Raw genomic sequence first — 22,099 nt, 5'->3', positions numbered from 1 at the left:
TCTTGATGCAGCATTCTAGGAGAAATTAAGTGAGACTGGAGGCTCCTCTGTCCACCACTTAATGATATGTATGACCTTGAATAACTTAGAAACTTTCTAAGCCTCTATTTCCTCACTTGTAAATGGAGCGACTGTCATTAGACAAATACGTAAAATGTACCTAGCACAATGCCTAGCACATAGTAGGTCCTCCCTGAAGTAATAATCAGGGTTACAAGAACATTATTTTGGTGTATTTTCAATTATCTACAATAACAGCACAGGAATTGTAAGAAAGGGGTTTGAACAGTAAAGGGAGAGAAAGGCAGTAACAACGTTCAAAGTCTGAGCGCCGGCTGCAATTTAGAGTGTTAAGAGAAAGGCATAATAGAATGAAAAAAAATGGAGAACAGATTCTATAAGATGTGAAATACTGTTTTTTCTAATGAACCTTACACATGCTGGAAGCTCAGTAGCTCTTAAGGTCTATGAAGTTACAGCCAAACACAGAAGTAAAATCTACAAAGGCTTTAGCAACATACACTGCTATACCCATGGAAACAAAGGCAGAACTTCTGAGATACAAGGGAGCTTTCCAATTGAATACATTAACTAGTGTGCATTCAAGACTAAGACGTCACAACCTTGGCCTTGGATTGCCAGGTCAGGAACCATGCTGATCATGAAGATGAGAAAGAATGACAATATCCAGTTGTGATTGGGGTTGGGATAAACCGGACTGCCTCATATACTGCAAATATAAGAAAATTTTTGATCCGGTCTGGTAATACGGATCATAAACTTTAAATAGAGGCATATCCCTTGACCAAGCAATTCCACTTTTTAGGAATGCATCCTAAGGAAATAGATAAGTGCGCAATGGTGTATGCATTTACAAACGTTCACACTCAGTAAGAGCAAACTCCTCAATTGTTAGCCATAACAGCAAAATCCTAGAAACAATACAAAAGTCCAATGGTAGGGATTTGGTTAATAAATTATAATATATGCAGCCACTAAAATAATGATATTTACTAACATAAATGTCTATGCTATATTACATTTAAAAATCAGTTTACAAGAGTACCTGAAGTGTTGCCCCTTTTTGTTAAAAAAATATGTAAAGCACAGCAAGAGGTCTGGCAAGACATCCCTCAAAAGTGTTAACAACAGTTTTTATTCTTCTTTTGCATGTTTTCCATTTTTTTCTGTACTACATGTTATATACTTTTTAAAAGAAACGAAATATTAGAGACCTGTCAAAGCTCAAAATTGTCTCATGATTAAAACAACCCATATTATATTTTAATATTAAAATGAGGGCCCCTCACTACTTACCTTATATGCAAGCATGACAGCATGGCGGTGGTACCACCACCAAACACCCACACAGTAAAAAACACAATCAGAAGTGTGGTGCTGAACATCATTTGGCGGGCGTAAGTGGCAGTATCTCGAATGGCCAAGGCAAATGCCATTGCACCACGAAGGCCTACAAGGGAATGGAAGAAGGACAATGTGAGCTTCATAAATTCAGAGAAATAGGGCACATTCTGAGACCTTAGAAGAGCATGAACAAATACGTAATATATTTTAACATACAAAAGTATATACAAACAAATACAAAAAGAATTAGCAGATGATACAGGCATTGATCGTTTAACAATTTTTTGAAATCTGTTTTAAAATTTACTTAAAGTTCACTCTTTTGGGTGTACAGTTCCATGAATTTTGACAAATGTACAGAGGTGTGTGACCACTACTACAAGTGAGACACAGAGCAGTTTCATCGCCCCTCTCCCAAATTCGTTTGTGCTACCCTCATTTTAGTCTAACCTCTCGTCACCCTACCAAACCCTAGCAACCACTGATCTGCCTCTGCATTGCTGGGCTTTTGTCTTTTTGAGAATGTTGCGTAAATGGAACATATGGTATGTAACCATTTGCGCCTGGCTTCTTTCACTCAGCATAATGCCTCTGACGTCCATGCATGTTGTTGTGTGTATCACTAGTTTGTTCTTTTTAGTGCTGAGGAGCATTCCATGGCATGGATGTACCACAGTTTGCTTATTCCCTCACTCACTGGAAGACAGTTGGGCTGTTTCCAGGTTTTGGCAATTACAAATTGCCGTAAACACTCACATACAGGTTTTTGTGTGAAAATGCACATCATCTTTACCTCCTCCACTACGCGTGACATAGTTCCGGACTGGGAATTTGGAACCAGAACATGAAAAAATCCCCATAGAAGGGAATGGCACACTTTTAAAAAGAATTTTCTACTGGAGGTTGCAACTTTAATATTTAAGGGAGTTTCACATTATCAGCATATCATTTCCGTCTGAAATCAAGTTGGTGTATGCACTGTGAGTTGTTTCTTGGAGTAAAAGCAAGAGAGGGAATTATAACTTACCAGCAAACATCATCATGTGTTGAAAATTTGATCCAATCTTACTTCTTCTACCCAAATTAAGTAGGAGGGACAAGGGATAAATATTGGCAGCTCTTCCCAAGAAAATAGCAATCTAAAATTATTAATAGGTTAAGGATAATTCTTTTTATTATTAACATTCTTTACACTATACCTTCAAGATGGTGAAACACTATCTTAGGGAGCTCAGTTTCTAACACACAGTCTTTACTTATTTTTTTAATTAAAAAAAAATTTTAACATCTTTACAGGAGTATAATTGTTTTACAATGGTGTGTTAGTTTCTGCTGTATAACAAAGTGAATCAGTTATTTGTATACATATATCCCCATATCCCCTCCCTCTTGCATCTCCCTCCCACACTCCCTATCTCACCTCTCTAGGTGGTCACAAAGCACCGAGCTTTTATCCCCCTGTGCTATGCAGCTGCTTCCCACTAGCTATGTATTTGACGTTAGGTAGTGTATATATGTCAATGCCACTCTCTCACTTCATCTCAGCTTACCCTTCCCCCTCCCTGTAACAGTCTTTAGATTCCACTGTCTGACTCAGCACCGTCCCATGGAACTTTCTGCCACGATAGTACTATAGCTGCACTGTCCAACATGATGAGTGCCTGAAGTGTGGCTAGTGTGACTGAAATTTTCATTTAATTTCATTAACTTAAATTTAAATAATTACATGTGGTTAGTTGCTACCAAATTGGACAGTGCAGGTCTAAGACATAGGACATTCATTAGATGAATAGGAACATGTTTAAAAACAGAGCTTCTTTGGCATAACCTTAAGATTACTAATATAACAGTCTAGCTCATCTTAACTGACAGTGTTGGTAGGGGGAAGAGTAATACTGGCTAAACTTGCCCTTGCTTTCTCAGAACAAAGGGCAGCTCAAACACCTCATACCACTGAAATTCCTGCTAACCTTGATGTACTCCTCTGAGTTTACACTTTCACCCTGCTTCAAAGGGAAGGCTTAATTGGAATTAAGAATGGTTTTAACTAGAAACCAATTTTAGTGTCTTTTTCTCCAGTTTGCTCTCTATAGAGACTCTTGCTTTAAAATACAATTTTGGTTTCAGGGGTTACAATACAGTCTCCACCTCATTTTCTGAAAGGAATATAAAGGAAAATCTAAGATTAAAAACAAAAGAAGGTGGGGGAAAAAAAAAGAAGGTGGGGGAAAACAGTGCTGACCTAAGTAACTTTGGAAATGCGTGGAGTTTGTAGGACTAAAGGCAAAAGGAACTGCAGATAAGCATTACATGCTCATTGATAAAGTTGCTTCCCATGGGAGCACTGGGTAACAATCCTGATATTACTATGCATGCTGGAATGGAACAGTTAAGTAATGGATGGTAGAAGGTGGGAGCCAGGTTTCCCACTATTGGAATGGGGATTCACAGATCAGCAGGGGAGGAGGCTAGAATGACCCATATGGTAACGGATTAGAGTTGGAGACATTGGTATCTGGCTTAATAGAAATACAGATGGCTACCTATGTAAATATTTATAGATACACATATATTCAGGAGCTAATATATACATATATATTCCTCCTCTGTCAGCTGGAAGGGCTTAGAAACCAGGACACCCAGTAGCACTGAGCATACCTAGAGCCCAGATCTTGGTTTCTAATACCATTCCCCAATAAAAGGAACCAGGGCTCCTTGGAGAAATGGCTGATTCTAGGGCTGGGGCAGAAAATATATAAGATGAGCCTGAAGCACCTTATAGTTCCAGAAAGTGAGGAAGCACTCACAAAAATTTAAACAAAAACAAAACAAAACAAAAAAACACAAGGGACACAGGAGCCCACTGAAAGAGCTTCTAGTGGCCAAAGCTGGAACAGGTCAAGCAACACAATTTTGAAAGAAGTACTGTATTATAACCTGAAGTATAAAATAAATATCAATGAGTTCGTACTGATATAAATAAGTGATAGCTTAAAACAATAAATGGGGGAGAATAGAAAAATCTCCCGTGGAAAGAATTTCAAATAATTTTCTAGATACTCTGTCTTCGAGGCGGTGGAACTGAACTCCCCAGTCCCTAAGTGTGGCTCCCTGTAGTGACTCCCTTCTAAGCAGTACAACATAGAAAGGGGGGAAATTGAGGAACTTTAAAATGGAGGAACCTGACAAACACTATCTAGGCTAAGTGATTAAGACCCAACACAGCCAAAAATAAATAAATAAATCAATTAATTAAAAAAATAAAAACGAACAAGAAGTAGTGAGGCATAAACTTAGGGGGAGTTTTCCTGGCACATTCCAGGCTAACTTACAACCTAGGAACACGACTTCCGGGAAGGCTCTGCTGCCCTAGTAACCAGACTTGGGAATGAAGAAATGCTGCCGCCTTTTGGCCGTTTCCTGCAACAGCAGATTTAAACAGTGCTAATGGTCACTTAATATTCACAATAATTGCAGACCCATGAATGACACCTCCCCTCAAAAAAAATTGGGGGGTCAAAAATCGACCAAAAATTTCCAAAGAGGGCAACCTTTCAAGAAGACAATTTCAAGAGGCATATTTTACTCACATGTTTTCTTTTCTTTTTTTTTTTTTAACAATAAAAGGCGTGGAAAATGCTCAATATCATGAATTAAGAAAGACAGGCAAATCCAACATTATTAACATGCTGATAAGTATGTGCCCTTACCATGATGTGATGAGAATGGCACATTACTTCTGTGGTCTTCCTCCCAAAGAACACACAAGCCTGGTCTAAACACGGGAAAAACATCAGGCAAATTCCAGTCGTGGGACACCCTGAAAAAGACCTGACCAGTACCCCGTCAAAACTGTCAAAGGTCATCAAAAACAAGGAATGTCTGAGAAACTGTCACAGTCAACTGGAACCTCCAGAGGCATGATGACTCGACAAAATGTGGCAGCCTGGATGGGACTTTGGATGAGAACAAGGACATTAGGGAAAAACTCTGGGGATCTGAATAAAGTATGAACTTCAGTTAATAATAATGTATCAAGGGCTTCCCTGGTGGCGCAGTGGTTGAGAGTCCGCCTGCCGATGCAGGGGATACTGGTTTGTGTCCCGGTCCGGGAAGATCCCACATGCCGTGGAGTGGCTGGGCCCGTGAGCCATGGCCGCTAAGCCTGCGCGTCCGGAGCCTGTGCTCCACAACGGGAGAGTCCACAACAGTGAGAGGCCCGCGTACCGCAAAAATAAATAAATAACAATAACGTATCAATATTGGTTTATTAATTGTGACAAGCATGCCATGCTAATGTAAGATGTTAACAATAGGGGAAACTGGGTGTGGGGTATATGAGAACTTTCTGTATTCACAATTTTTCTGTAAATCTAAAACTAGTTTAGAATCCAAAGGTTATTAAAAGTAGTGATTCCCTGAAAAAAAATACAATAAACAAGAAAATAAAACAGTAACAACAAAACATGTGGGTCAATGTGGCAGTGACCGCTAGTTATATCCCCAATATCTATTTTTTCTTCCCTCAATAGTAGTAGATACTCCTCCCCATCACCTCCAATTTTCATCTGAGTATATAGACACCCAGCCTCCTCTGCTGGGAGGTGTAGCCCATGGGTGTTAGGTGGAAGTGATGTGTGCATGTTCTGTTGGGGGTGAGCCACCTGGGACCCTAAGAACAAGGGCAACTCCCTAAGGATGCTCGTAAGGCTGCTTGGGTCCCTGCTGACTTTGTGGAGCAGAGCTTGCCACATCAGTCCAGACTTTCCCATGAGAAAGAAACACATTTCTATCCTCTTTAAACCTTGGTTAACTTGGGTCATTGCCACATGAAACCAAACCTATATCCTAACAGACATAGCCAGCAAGAGAGCAACTCCCTCCTGGTAAGAGTCAGTTTCCGTGGTAGGATTCTGTATTGAGGAACTTCAATTCCTAACAGACTCAGAAACCTATAGAGAATATTTAGCCTTGTTTCTGGATAAGTATAGTGGATCAAACCACTTGACTGCTCAAAAAATTTCTCATAGACTAGCAGGATATGAAGTTACTGATCTCATGGGAGTCTTCCAGCTAAGGTTCTTCTCTTATGAATAAGGCTTTATCATTTTTTGCCTGAAGTTAATTCTCAGAAGACTAAGACTGCAGAATGGCATTTCAGTAATACTTCACTTTCTAACACAGATCCTACTTAGAGCTTTAATTAAAGAAATATTTCTGCCAATCTCTTTTGGCAGAATCTTCATTCTGAGGTGTTTTTTTAAAAACAGTACTTCTTTTGAAAATCACTAATTCAAACATCCCTCTCTCTGACCACAATGTTTCATGTTCATCTATCCCGGATAATTCTTCCACCTCACTGGGACCTCCAGTCCAAAGATCCTGCTACTTTTCCATCAGTCAGTCCTCTCCCTTCTTCATTTCCTTTTTTAGTCACATCTTAATAAAACTCATTCCAATACCTTGCATTCACTTACCCCTCTGTTTTCATTGCACCGACTTGACAAAACACCAAACTCAGACGGACTCAGCTATCTATTTTCTCCACGCTTACAGCTAAATTCTCCTGGACAAAGTCATACAACGGGGCAGATTGATTCTACTGTTAATACTTATTCCTCAAACTCAAGTGGGTCCCTAACACTGCTCAGCGATTCTACTGCATTCCTTTGGTCAACTCACTTTCCCCCTCTTGCAACCATTATTTCCAAACCTTCTCCTCAAAACTCCTATCACCTATGGGAGCCAGCCTCCTAGAGGGTTCCCTAGTATTCACACCCTTGTGTAGCCTCTGCTAACACTGTACCAGGTTTTGTCTGTGTGACCAATAGAAAATGGCAGAAGGGGTGATGGTACATCACCTCCAAGATTAGGTCATAAAAGGCACTTTGGCCTCCATCTTGGTGCTCTCTCAGCTCACCCACTCTGGGGAAAGCTATGTTGTGCGCTGCCCCATGGAGAGGTCCACGCGGAGAAGAACTGAAGCCTCCAGCTAACAGCCGTGTCAGTGAGGTTGGGGTGGCTCCTCCATCCCCAGTCAAGTCTCGAGAGAGTGAAGCCCCAGCCCAGAGCATGACTACAACCTCAGGAGGGATCCTGGAGCCAGAACCAGCCAGTGAAGCTGCTCCTAGATTTCTGACTCTCAGAAACCATGTGAAATAATGCATGTTTGTTGTTTTAAGCTGCTAAGTTTTAGGGTAACTTGTTATATAATAGATAACTGATAGGCCACCTGCTCCTATCTCACTTTCAGCAGATGATCTCACCTCCTACTTTACAGATAAAAATAGAAGTAATCAGACAGGAACGCCATCTTGCAAATGTACCCTCATCTCTACATACCCTACCCTTTCCTGGAACAATGGTGGAGCTGTGCTCCCTCCCACTGAAGGCCCGTCCCTCCCCACGTGCTTTGGTGCTTTGGGTTCCATCTCCGCCTGCCTTCTCATGAGACTGGCACTATTGATTGCTGTCTTTCATGTAATCAGCTTCTCCTTTTCAGCTGGGTTTTAAAAACTCAACGAGAGAGAGAGAGAGAGAGAGAGAGAGAGAGAGAGAGAGAGAGAGAGAGAGAGAGAGGGGGGGGGGGGGGGAGGGAGGGAAGGAAGGAAGGACGGAGGGGTGGGTGATCCTCCTTCCATCTTTCATCATCTTTCAACTACTGCCCTGTGGCAGACTGCAAACTGCTCCCCACCATCCAATCTCTCTTTCTTCCCTTCAGTAATCAAGGACAAACAGTTTTATCTTTTGGGGTTGGCAGAATGGCAGGAGACTTTTTTTCTGTCATTTCAATCTGTTAGTATTATTTGTGTGATAAACAAAAAATGGAAATAGAATAGAATAGATAAAAAAGTTGAAATCCTGATTTGCTTTACTCAGAGGAAAATTTTATATATTTAACTGTATTCTTATCAATCACCCCTCCAGAAAACCCATGCAAATCTCAATTTAAAAAGAAGTTTCCAAAATGGAACACATAATAAAGGATACAAATGCTCCTACCACAAATGTTGGGTTAAATACATGATTCTGGAATGTGAACAGTGTCAGTCCCATGTAGGAGAAGATGAAATTCTCTGCCAAGAAATTGAGAAGCTCAAACAACTGAAACGAAATTTTAAAAGGTTAGTCCAGTAAATAAAGTTACATAATTTGAAAACATGAGTATTACTAAGATATTGAAACAGATACTTCAAATATGTAACGTTCATGTATATCCCCCCAAACTCATGATTCAGAGGGGAGCAAATGTAGAGATGACATTTTTCTGGGCCCACAGAAAAAGCCAGAAATGTTACCCCTTCATTTCCCCAATCAGCTTCCCTTCTTCAATCCCCATATTCAGTCATTCTTGTCCTCATCCTGCAAACCCTGCCAATTTTTCTCTTGCAATGTTCTTTGCTGTCCCTGCCACTGCCTTAGTCTAACTTTCATCAGTTCCCACCCATAATGCTGTGAAAGGGCCCTAACTGGTAATCCTGCAATCCCTAAAAATATGGCAGTTCCAAGACACGTCCCTCTTTACGGGCTGTAAGATCCAGCTCAAATCCTTTTATCCTGGCACAGAATGCTTCATGACGACCCTCACAACAGCACCTTGCCATGTGATTTCACTTTTTACATGGGTCTCAGCCCTCACTGAGGGAGTAGGGCTTACACATTACAGCCTGGTGCTCTGTACCCTCCCCTGCTGCCTGCCCACCTCCACCTGTTCACATCACTGTGATGAAAAGGCCACAACTAGAAGCATGAAAATTACAAAAGAAGAAATCTCATTGGTAAAGGCAAATATACAATAAAGGTAATAAATCAACCATATATAAAGCTAGTAGGGGGCTTCCCTGGTGGCGCAGTGGTTGAGAGTCCGCCTGCCGATGCATGGGACGCGGGTTCGTGCCCCGGTCTGGGAAGATCCCACATGCCGCGGAACGCCTGGGCCCGTGAGCCATGGCTGCTGAGCCTGCGCGTCCGAAGCCTGTGCTCCGCAACGGGAGAGGCCACAACAGTGAGAGGCCCGCGTACCGCAAAAAAAAATAAAATAAAATAAACATGGTGGGGGTAAAATGCATTTGAACTTAAGAGCTCAGCAAATATATGCACCCCACTGTTCACTGCAGCATTATTTATGATAGCCAAGATACAGAAGCAACCTAACTGCCTGTCGACAGATGAATGAATAAAGAAGATGTGGTGTGTGTGTGTGTGTGTGTGTACCCAATGGAATATCACTCAACCACGAAAAGGAATGAATCCTTCCCATTTGCAACGACACGGATGGACCTAGAGGGTATTATGCTAAGTATAATAAGTCAGAGAAAGACAAATACTATATGATTTCACTTATATGTGGAATCTAAAAACCAAAAAAAGGAAGAAATATAACAAAACAGAAAAAGAGTTACAGATACAGAGAACAAACAGGTGGTGGCCAGAGGAGTTGGGGGTGGGGGAAGGAAAGAAATAGGTGATGGAGACTAAGAGGTACAAATTTCAAATTGCAAAATAAATGAGTCATGGGGATGAAATGTACAGTGTGAGGAATATAGTCAATAACTATGTAATATCTTTGTACAGTAACAGATGGTAATTAGACTTATGGTCATCATTTTGAAATGTATAGGAAAACCAAATTGCTATGTTGTATAACAGGAACTAACATAGTGTTGTAGGTCAATTATACTTCAAAACAAACAAACAAACTCATAGAAAAGAAATCAGATTTGTGGTTACCAAAGGCAAGTTGTGGGGAGAGGGGGAATTGGATGAAGGTGGTCAAAAGGTACAAGCTTGCAGTTATAAGATAAATAAGTACTAGGGATGTAATGTACAACACGATAAATAGAATCAACACTGCTGTATGTTACATATGAAAATAGTTAGGGCAGTAAATCCTAAGAGTTCTCATCACAAGAAAAAAAATTTTTTTCTATTTCTTTAATTTTGTATCTATATGAGATGATGTGGTAATCATTTCATGACGTATGTAAGTCAAATCCTTATGCTGTACACCTTAAACTTAGACAGTGCTGTATGCCAATTATATCTCAATAAAACTGGAAGGATAAAAAGCCATAAGACAAGGGAAACAAGGAAAGGAAGCTAACTGACTGACCACTGGAGCCACAATAATAACAGCCCCTGGCTATTCTGCTGACCTATCTATACCCTAAAAGCTGTCACCCTTCAATCTGACAATCCCATCTATCTCTGGAGTCAACAGAAAAGGAGTTGAAATGAGCAGACATCACTTTGAACAGAACAAAGATTATTTTTCAGTAAAGAAAAAATTTGTTTTGCTGCAAGGAGGAAAAGTTTATTCACAAACTATAAAGTTTCTCTTACCTGTTTAGTTCTATGCTGAGACTCCGTGGACAAATTATTGTATGTATAATGGGCCTGTGTGATGCCACAAAACAACACTGCAACCACACCTATAAATACAACAAGTTCCAAGTTCACATAAAAGGAGAGTTCCCAACTTCTATACGGAGGCTCTTATTTTATAGAAGTAAATTAGGTGCTTAGTGTTAAAATTTTCGGTTGTGACTTACTTTGTTGAGAGGAACCGCTTCCACTGAAAATCTTTTACATTCTAAAGTGACAGCATAAATCCCAACCCTAACAAGTGTGTTCAAACACTAGAGGGGTTGGGCCACACACAGAAAAAAAATCACTGGCTAAGTCCCTCCTTGTAAGGGTTTAAAATTAAAAGGAAAAAGTAACCTACCTGTGAAACCCCATGCTTCAGCCAAGAGGAAGGTACTCCAGGACATCAAGAAGAACAGGCCTGTCTCCAACAACTGGAACTCTCGTAATTTGGTGAACTTTGTCACGTAAGACTGTCAAGGTTGATAACAGATCTCATAATACAGAAGTGTGACTAGAAAAAATAGTAGTCGAAGCAAGGCAAGCATAAAAGCAAAAGAAGGGTTCTCCAGTCTCTAACACAAAAGTCATAGAATAAGGAGGTACCAAAGCAAAGAAACTCTGAATACAAGCATTGTACTAAGGAGTCAGCAGCCTTCCCTTCCATGAGAAAGTCCTATAGCTTAGTCCATCCAATTGTTTTACGGGTATCACATGCCTTGCTAGAAACCACACAGTAAAGAATAGACATGACAGTAAAGGACAGGAGTGACAGATCAGATACGCAACATGCCAACTCTATTAATTTGTGACCCAAAGCAAGACAGCTTCCATAATGATAGCAATTTATATCTATTAAGAAATATGTCATTTCCATGAGATTTCATGTTCATTTAATCCTCTAACACCTCTGTGATGTGGAGTATTCCATGATGAAGAAACTGAGGCACGTCCCTCACTCATACTAGTCTAACAAGTATATGTTACCTGCCAGTGGAAGGGCCCGTGTCAAGCTGTGGTGAATCTCAGGCTGGAGTCTACATTCTCTTCAACAACTGTGTACTACAACACAAAGATTAAGTTCCTCAAGGAACTTATGCTAGGGAAGAAATCCTGGTCCTTCTTCAGAACTCTTTTCACTGTCCTTTTATGCCTCAGTTCGTCTGTAAAAAGCCCGAAGACAAGTTTCTTCCACCACAAAACTGAAGTATAGAAAATGAATATATTCTCAGAAAAAGTACTTGTTTTATATGAAAGTACCTTAGAAGTTTTAGAGCTGGAAGCTCTTTAGAGATCAAGCCCCACTCATCTTCCCTGCTGTCCCAGCCCTCTACCTTCCTACACTGAGGTCCCATGAGGTGAAGTGTCAATGCTTCTATATCAGAAGCTCCAAAAGGCAGAGGCCACGTCTGTCTTGTTTATCTTTGATACACAGGGCATAGCATGTGGCATGTAGCAGGCAATCAAGAAATTTTTTTGAAGAATGAAACACTGATATAAAAAGGAAAACTGAAGTTCCAGAATTTTAGGGATATTCGCACTTAAAGAATCCAATAACAGAAAATTTAGATCCATTTATTAAACTATCATTTTCTATTATATTTTAACTTATTATATTTTAACTTAAAACTACAATGAGTAAGAAAAAAAGAGGGTTGTTTTTGAATGAATACAAGATTGACTTACTCAATATTTCTAACAGCAAATTAGTGGCAGTGCATAGGACTCGAGAGCAGAAGGTTAAAATCGGTGACAGCTGAGATGAACTCCCAGCTATCCTAACCTGGGAACCTTATTTTGTTCAACTGGCATCGAGGTCATACATTCCTATTTGTCCTATTAAACGAAGAGCAAAATACTGCCAGGATGAACAGCCGTACAGAACAAGCAGAGGCTCTTTGGAATATATCTACCTTTATATCAATTTAGTCTACAACCTTAAAGTTCACCCCCATATAAAGCAGAAACTAACACACCATTGTAAAGCAATTATACTCCAATAAAGATGTTAAAAAATAAATAAATAAAGTGGATGGATCTTAAAAAAAAAAAAAGTTCACCCCCAAAGGGTCACTGTGTCCAATTAGAATTCTGTAGTGAGTGTTTGAGGGCATGAAGTCCTACACAAAACAATGAAATTCTTTTATTTATTGGTAAAGATGATTGCCTAATGTTTTCAAACCAAGTACTTGTTTATAAGGTTCATAATTATAACACTATGTCAATTATGGAACTAGTGGAGACCATGGAACACAGTATTCAATGACTCTGTGAGGTTAACAAGAAAAGAGAAATAGAACAAAAGGATATTAAAGCTGTCACCACTCCAGTAGCAGCACCCATCGCGAAAGAGCCACTGAAGATTCCAAGGAAAATCCCGATAGACTTGAACATGGCTGTGACATCAAAGGTGTGGCTGTTGTCTCCGGCTGGCTGGTATGCTACTATTGAGCTACAAAAGAGAGGTGGTTCTTACTTCTAGAGGCAACTTTTACTTTTAAAACATTATCTAAAAAAAGAGTAAAATAAATTTTAAAAAATTACCTAGTGTAGAGCTTGAAGATGAAATCAGAGGGCGTAAAAACCAAAAACTTTGGATTTGAATTGCCAAAATAAGGTTGGACCAAGCCTTTTCCTCCAGCCTCAAGATACTGTGCAGTACTATTCTTTTGTGACTCTGTTTATGACTTACTGGTACTGAGTGCCTGAAAGCCCTAATGTACTAATGTGAACAAACTAATGAAAAATTCCCCGTATTTCCAACAGAGGCATAAGAATATAAAGAATATTGTTCAATGCTCAACCCGGTCACATTTTGTTTTTCCTGTGGGAAAAAAAAAGATGACTAAAGTACCCTTTCAACTTTTAGAATACCAGAATGGGCCCAATGCCTCCTATCTATTCATTCACTGAAATGGACTTTTATAGATAAAAGGGCTTGAAAGGCCTGCCAAGGAATTAGAATCCACTTGACAGCACTTTTAGCATACCCAGCTGGATCCTCCACCTCGAACTTCTGAAAGAAAGCCACTCTGTAAGAGGCCAAGACAAGCAATTAGAAGGGACACTCTCCATCTTGAACTCACAGTTCAAACCTAGTCTAAAAATACTTCTTTTAAAACAGTCGCCCCAGGAAGTAAATACAGCGGAGAAAATCAGTGTTGCTAGTGGGTCTCTGGCAAGAGCACCTACCATTACTAAATCAGTTCTCATCTCAGTTAATTGAGGTACCAGTGTTTTTATAATAAATTCAGACTCAAAGACATCATGCAAGTCATGTCGAAGAAAAGAAGCAGAAAAAACACATTCCGAAGAATATAATGAATTCTCCCTGTGGTTACTGCAATGTTTTTTATGGTTCAAGGCTAAAAAATGGCCTTGCTATACCATGTTTACCAAGTTCTCTTCATACCTCGCTGGTTAAACTAAAAAACAGAACAAAACAAAATAAAATCTAAGACCAAGCTAAAATTTCCTAATTTTACCTATTTTATTGAAGTATGACTCTAACATGAATTTCTGGTAATGGCATCTAGAAATTTCTGAGACTCAATCTGAATTGAAAAATTTAAACATTTGCATTTACATCTTCAAAGTGACCAGATCATTTTGGGACTGGTAGATTTGATATTATTTCAGTGAATAGGAAATGGCCTTTAATGTCATGCTATCTTACCTACACATAAAGGGCTCCACCACTGTAAATGAGATTTGACTACATTATAGCATGAAAATATAGCGGCTGGCTGGAGAAAAGAAAGGATATTGCTACAATAACCTTCCTCCCTGGCGATAGTTTTCAAAATGCTGGCAAGAACAAAATATCGATGCCATGCCTCCTGAGACTGCTTTCCCTGGATTGGTTCATGGAAATTCAAGATTCACACTAATCATTATTTTATTCTTTAATCACTAAAATGTATAAGAACACAGGAAAAGCATGGTGGGCTGAGAAGAGATGACAGGTTTGTTTTCTTCCTTTTCAGTCAAATGTTGGCCTCTGGATTGAAATCTTAATTCACCTTTTCTACATCAGTCAACATTTTATCTTGAGGCAGTAGCATTTTTATGAATACTTAAAAAAAATCCTGAGAGTAATACAATGTACAATTTAGGGGGAAAAATCACCCCATCATTCCACTACCCTGACAGATCTATTATTTTCCTTCTGTATTTCTTTCCCCTCTTTTTGTTACATGCATGCTATTTCATGTTTAGTTGTAATCATAGTGACATATGGTTTTGAATTCTGCTTCTTCAACTGACAATGACATAAGAATTATTACAGTCTAACCATGGTTTTTTAAGACTTCAAAAATGATCCAAATGGATATAACATAATTTATTTAACCATTTCCTCTCTGTCGGACATTTAAAAGTTTTGCTTCTATTATTTTTGCTACTATAAATAACAGTGTGAAAGAACTTATTTGTGCTTTCTACAAATTTTGGACGATTTTCCTGTGCTACATTCCTAGAAATAGGGTATTACTATACCTATGGCTCCTTTTACATGTTGAACAATGGCTTTCAAATAGATCTGTATTACATTTCAGGAGGGAAATATGACTACATCTCTCAATGTTTTAGTGATCATATCCATTGGCCTAGAAATTCTACTTCTAAAAAATATCCTACAGAAATACTCTCAAGGATTCACACAGATTTACACATAAATATGTTCACTGCAGTGCTATTCGCAATAGCACGATATTAGAAAACACCAAATATTAATCAACAGGGGGTTGGAGAGGTAAATTTGTAGTGCATTCATACAATGGGATAATGGAGGTATTAATACAGTACAATGTCTATGTGAAAAAAGCAAGTTACAGAAAAGCATGTATAGTGCTATGCCTCTTTTTGTTTAAAAGTTAATATATTTATATGTATGCTAATATCCTAATGGAAAAAATCTGGATAAAAACCTTAATAGTGGTTATTTCTGAGAGCTGAAATTTCAGGAATTTTCTACTTTCTAAGTCAACTACTTTGAATATTAATTTATCATAATGATAAAATATAAAAGAGTAGGTAATACCAATTTCAATGTCAACAACAATGTACAAGTGATATAGTTTTACAACTCCAGGGTTTCTCAATCCTGGCATTATTGATATTTGGGGCCAGATAATCATTTGTTGGATGGTGGGTGCTGTCCTGTGTATTAAAGGATATTTAGCAGCACCCCTGGCTTCTACCCACTAGATGCCAGTAGCAACCTCCTCCCATTCATGATAACCAAAATGTCCCCAGACATTGCCAAATATCCCCTGGTTGGGGGGCGGGGGGCTGCAAAACTGTCCCCGGTTAAGAATGACTGTACTAGACCATTACCAGCAGTAACTATTTTCACTAACAATTTTTTTTCTTGTTAACTGAATAGGTAAAAATGGCCACTAATTTAATATGTGTATCTCTGATAACCAGTAAAGTTAAAGAGTTTGTCAGCCATGTTTGTTTACTCACACTTATATTCTATAAAATGTAAATGACCCTAAAAACATATTTTAAAGTAGTATGAATTTAGGTCTCCAGGGTAATCATGGTATATCCATTCAGAGGTATGCTATGCAACTTAGACTTCATCTCTAACTAGATATGTATGACACTATATCAGAACACACAGCTCTACCTCATACAGCAATATATGAGGGAACCAGTTTCACTCCACCCTCACCAGATTAAAAGCATTAACGTTAACAAAAAAAAAAAGTCACTGCTAACCTAACAGGTCAAAAAGCAAACAAAAACAACTTCCAACATAAATTTCAAGAACAGATGTCTTAACCTGTTAATTGCCAAGCAGAAGTCCTTCAGAAAGGGGCCCCCCTCTTTGTAAAAGGCTGTTTCTATAGAATATACACATTAGAAAATCATCAAACAGAAATCAACACAAGGTAGACTATTTCTATCTAACGTACTTTTAGAGGCAAATGAAAGATGATGAAAAACATAACGCCGAGCACTCCAGCTAGTGACCTCCCATAGCCAGCAACATCACTGGTTTCCCTTCATCTTTTGGGCAGGAACTCATTTGCTCACTTCTATTAAGATACTTACACAGCTAATGATTCCCCGGGTATGATACTCTTTAGATACAGTCCTTCTCCACCACAGTTCCAGCAGACTATGGAATGAGTTAACTCATCGCCTGTGAATCTAGAATAGTACTAGCTATGTACCATCCTTAGGAAAATTGAGGAAAGAATCACTTGAATCGTTCTCTACAAGGCTTAAATTCTCTCACACGACCCTGTTTGAGAAAGGTTGCAACAGAAGGACAGGAAGTCCTTTCCTCTTTGTGAGAAGTGTAACGGAAAGGGCATTCTCTTTCTAACACATTTATTCTTCACCAACACTGATACGTACACCCCCAAGCTCAAAATTTTCTGATGAGTTTTCTTCTTTTAATACTATTCAACTGTTCTTGAAGTTGCAGGAAATAAGTTACTTTATTAATGGAAAAACTAAGGCACAGGGCACATCAGCTTAAGATAGGACCAGAAAGGAGATTTTTCTGACTCTTAATCCGTTAGGGCAATGAGGAAGGAACACGTATTAGTAAACGATTAAGTAGCAGAATAATTATCTAGGATGGCGAATTGATGCTAAAAGTAACTGCCTGTACCCTATTCTCTTCGTCTGGTAGCACTGGTGATCTTACATGTTCTTATGTGCTGAAAACTTCAACAATCTTTGTAGCTTCATTTTCTTTTTATAACACGCAAGTTATAACCACACTATCCATTTCTTCCTCCCTTCAAACAATAGAAAACTTTTACTTTGCACCTATCATCCTTGAAGGTACATACATTTAGTATCAATATTAGTTCTAGCCTTTGGGCTTTATTTCTTAAATTAAATTTACATTAGTTGTAGATAGCTGCAAAAAAATCTGGCAATAAATATGGTGGAGGGGGTAGAATTTATATACATTACATTCACAAAAGAAGATTTGATCTTTTGCACATCTTCATAAACAACATTTAAGGGATTAGTGTTACATCTCAGAAAGGATAATTTTCACTTTGCTGTTAGACAATGGGGGCAATCAAGCTGTGTAAACCACAGTCAGTGACTGATTACTCTTTTATAGTTAATGAAGTGGAAATTAAGGAGAGAAATAAAAGTAAGGAGGAAAGGTGAAGGGGTTTTACTTCTCTCTTGTAGAAAGTTCTGGTGTGGAGTAAAGGCAACTGTCTATAGGGTTAGATATTTGCTTAGCAGGAGTGAGTTGGCAGGACTGAGTTCCTCAGAGGTTCAGACCCATTCTTTCACCTGCAAACACCTTCTGGTAGCATGTATAGTAATTTCTACAACTAGATTAAAATATTGCTCATTTTCATTATCTTTAAAAAGTGTATTATTTAATACTTCTAAAAATTAAAAAGTTTCTGAAATGATTATGTTAAATAAGAGAAATATGAATTAAACTATGAGGTATTTCTCAATCATCAAATTGGCAAAGATACCAAAGTCTGACAAATACTCTGTTGGTGAAGCTATGAGGAAACAGGCACTCCCACAATTTGGTGGTTAAAATGCAAAATAGCATAATACCTTTGACAGGCAATTTAGCAATGTAACAAAATTACAAATGTATTTACCCTTTAAGCCACTCATCTCACTTCTGGGAATTTATCCCACCAATGTACCAGTGCATGTATAAAACAGGTTAAGTTCAAGGTTAATCACTGCAGCATTATTTGGGATAGCAAAGAATTGAAAACCCTTTATGATTCCACCAATAGGAGACTGATTAAATAAACTATAGTACAGTTCATAGAATACTATGCGCCTGCAAACAAAGAATGAGAAAATTCCTTGTTTTGATACAGAAAGATCTCCAGAATATAGTTATGTGAGAGAAAGTCAGGTAGGTATAGAACATATACAGCATGCTACTTTTAAAATAAGAAATAAGAGGCAAATAAGAATATTTATTCATATGTGTGCTTACATTTGAATAAAGAAATACTAGGATACACAAGAAACTAATAAAATGGTTACCTATGTAAGGGGCTATGGGGACAGGTGGATGAGGACAGGAGTAAGAACGTGACTTTTCAATGTATACCTTTCTATATCGTTGTGATTTTTGAACGATGTTAATATATATGTACGCCAAAAATTTAATTTGATGAAAAACTAAAACGTCCATGTTATAATGTTAAAACAGAATACAAAATTATACATACACTACAATCACAACTATGTAAAAATACTATGCATAGAAAAAAGAGAATTTTAAAAAATGTCCTAGAATGTTTACAGTAATTGTCTTTAGGTGTCAGGAGTACATATCATTTTTTTCCCTTCCTTTTCTTCCGTGCATTTTCCACGTTATCTATAAGTATATATTTCTTCAAGAGGAAAAAAATGCTTCAGTTTTTCAAATGTTTCCATTCATAATGCACTTCACTCAATAAGTGACTTTTGGTTCTTAGAACCCTAACATTCAATATACAGAATATAATAAGAAAACAAACACTTACGAAGATAGCACTATGGCAACAGCATCATTGAGGACACTTTCACCAAAAAGAAGTGCGTAGAGTTCAACATCAACTTGAAGCTCGTGGAATATGGCAAGAACAGTCACTAGCAAGTAGAAAGAGTCAGAGGAATATTAAGACATTACAAATATAACATTTTTCCCTTCACAGATGATCGTAATAGCTATTTAGAAATTCATTCTTCATCTCAGAATTCAATCCTAATAAACATTCTCTTACCATATCAAAGATTCAGTAATTTTATGTCAATATTTTTCTTTTCCATAACTGTGTACCTGTAGTATCTCCCTTCTCTCTCTTACAAACAGCTGAAAATAACCTTGGAGGACTGAGTTGGCCTACATTCTTCACACAAATGCTAATAATCTTGTCTTGTACATTTCTTTTCCATAAAAAATACATGCAGAATTTCTTACGGACCAGGTGATCATTAATCTTTGATGAAGAAAACTATTATGAAAAGCATTTCCTGCTGCAAACTTCATTTTTTCCTCAGAGCCTTACAACTCACTTCTATTTGACTTACAAATTTCAAGCACACCAGTTTAGCAAAGACAGTAGGAAATGAAAACACAAGTTTGGTTTTCGGTTGGGATAAAATTTATGACCAGAATTACAGCTGCTATATTTAACTTAATAAGAATCCAATCATCAGGCTATTACAGCTTGAGAAGAAAAAAAAACCTTCTCTTAGGAAACAATTACATGAGAATTCTTAGAAAATCAGAAGAGACTGAAGTTGCATTATAACTTTAATTGCTGAGTCACGTACAGCTCGCTTGCTAAATAAACCCAAGCAGACATGAAAGATTATTATAACCAGAGTTGGGAGAGTCTCTTCAAATGCCAACCAAAAAACAGGAAGCTTGTATTTTAAAAGATATAGTTTCTACTGCAAAGCATTTCATCTGGAATATCCTGATATCAAAGCTAACCAAGAGAAGGAGAAAAGGAGGGCAGGAGCAATGCTGTAGAATTTTAAAAAGAGAACCTATGGCTCATCCTTCTATCAAGTGAACAACTGCAAAATAATAGAATTATTATATGGGCAAATACCTATATAATTCAAAAGAAATATAACTATCCAGCTTTATATAAGCAGAACAGTTTTGCTTGAGCCATCCAGGCAATACTCCCACCAAAACAAAACCAGTTTTTATTTTGTTTTTTTTTAACAAAACCAGTTTTAAGTAATGTAGCCAGTCCAACTGACTCAGGTTTCTCATGGATTTTGAAAAGTCGAGGACCTTGCTTCTAGTAAGAGAACACGGAAAACAGAGACCACTGGCTTCCTGCAAAAACCATCCCAACTTCATAATGATAATGGGAACAGCTACAAACAGTAAGGGGGCAGCCCTGACTATCTTTAAGGAGGCGATTTGCTTTTCAGTTCTAAAAATGCCAAACTATACAAATACCTCTCTAAAATGTCCTCTGAGCTTCTAAAATCATCTCTTATAGAGTACAGAGCATATTTTCCTACTTTCTATAACACCCTGTGTTATCAGAGTTAACATAGGAATTCAGAGATAACCTTTGACTATGCTGGATGATAATTAAAGATTATTAACTTACAAGGTCAAAGGGTAAAAGAGAACAAACCTCTACCAAGGATCTAAAATCTAGCATCAGTAAAAGAAAACTTGCATCTTTAGTTCAAAAAATGCAGTCTCTGCTCTTCAGCCTATATATTCTCTAAGTTCTTAATCTGAATGTAGCTGTGAAGCTCACCAATACTATATTAGAAAAACTACCATCTAACTCATCTAACTCAATACAATTAAATTCATTCTCTAGTCATGCTAATATCAAAACTATTTTATAATCCAAAAGCCAATTTTATAAAAACAATTCTTTAATGTATATTACTGCCCACCAATGACCCCAAATCACACTTGTTCTAGCACAACAGCCTTCTAACAATCATTTTAAAACTTTTTTTCTTACTCTTAAATGCAGATAGCTGAATGTAAACAGATTTTTAGGGATCTGTTTTCTAGAGGCTTGAAAGGAAATGTATACTTATTACCCATCTTAACTAATATAGTTCACCTTCTATACCCAGTCACTAGGGATAGAGACCAACCTGAATTTCTGAAGAAAATACCTTACGGCCCTCATTTAAACATCATCAAATTGTGGACTAGTAATAGGAAATACAGTAAAAAGAAACAAATGTGTGCTTAAGCCAAAAGGAGCCATTAATTTTGCTTTTTTCATCCACAGTTGGAAAGTATAGTAAGATACGGAGTACCTAATCCTGAATTCTACACCCCAAAGGAAGAAATACGTACATGTGTGTTGATGGAAAACCACTGTACAACTTAAGTACTTAAGCTCCACACTCATATAAAACATACCTGGATCAGTTGCTGATACGATGGCACCAAACAGCAGGCAATCTGTAAAGTAAAAATCTCCCGCAAGTTGTCCAGTTACTTTCATCAGTGTTACACAGCCATACATTATTGATCTGTTCAATAAACATATGTCTACTTTAGAAAAAAAGTCAACTGTTAAAGAAGTTACAATACAGTAAGAACAGAAAGATGGGTCTACTGTAGTACTTTGTGACTAATCCCAAATTTACTGCATGTCATTTAAATATGGTAATGCCTTAGCCTTAAGGAAAATTCAAACAACTTATCTGTGTGAATACATTTTACTGCAAAAGTTCTTGGACACATTCGAGAATACAATACTGCAGAAGTCAAATATGTATTATTGTAAAATGATAATTTGAAGGCTAAAAGTGTTTTAAGCTTCAAGTACTTACCCAATTACGAAACAAGAAATTGCGGTTCCAAGAAAAGCATACGCTAAGATAGACCCAAGGTTTCGAAAGAAAT

The 22,099-nt window shown here is 37.9% G+C and overlaps 1 protein-coding gene across 4 annotated transcripts in view; it reads right to left on the bottom strand.

Moving 5' to 3' along the window:
- SLC9A6 (solute carrier family 9 member A6) overlaps nt 1–22,099 on the bottom strand; it is a 57,055-nt gene that overhangs the window by 22,380 nt on the left and 12,576 nt on the right. For all 4 annotated transcript variants that reach the window (XR_003796425.1, XR_003796426.1, XM_029241085.1 and 1 more), the window contains 9 exons: nt 22,027–22,099; nt 21,611–21,723; nt 19,230–19,335; nt 13,042–13,183; nt 11,093–11,198; nt 10,708–10,796; nt 8,356–8,469; nt 2,393–2,504; nt 1,318–1,471 (listed from right to left, as the gene is read on the bottom strand). Coding sequence is in view for 2 of the 4 variants with exons in the window: in XM_029241085.1 (XP_029096918.1) it covers nt 1,318–1,471; nt 2,393–2,504; nt 8,356–8,469; nt 10,708–10,796; nt 11,093–11,198; nt 13,042–13,183; nt 19,230–19,335; nt 21,611–21,723; nt 22,027–22,099 (1,009 nt within the window). In the remaining 2 variants the exon portion in view is untranslated. The remainder of the gene's footprint in view (nt 1–1,317; nt 1,472–2,392; nt 2,505–8,355; nt 8,470–10,707; nt 10,797–11,092; nt 11,199–13,041; nt 13,184–19,229; nt 19,336–21,610; nt 21,724–22,026) is intronic.

This window comes from Monodon monoceros, unplaced genomic scaffold (assembly GCF_005190385.1).
Source record: "Monodon monoceros isolate NGI ecotype Baffin Bay Population unplaced genomic scaffold, NGI_Narwhal_1 Super_Scaffold_22, whole genome shotgun sequence".
Lineage (NCBI taxonomy): Eukaryota > Metazoa > Chordata > Mammalia > Artiodactyla > Monodontidae > Monodon > Monodon monoceros.
This window is presented reverse-complemented; position numbering and strand designations above follow the sequence as displayed.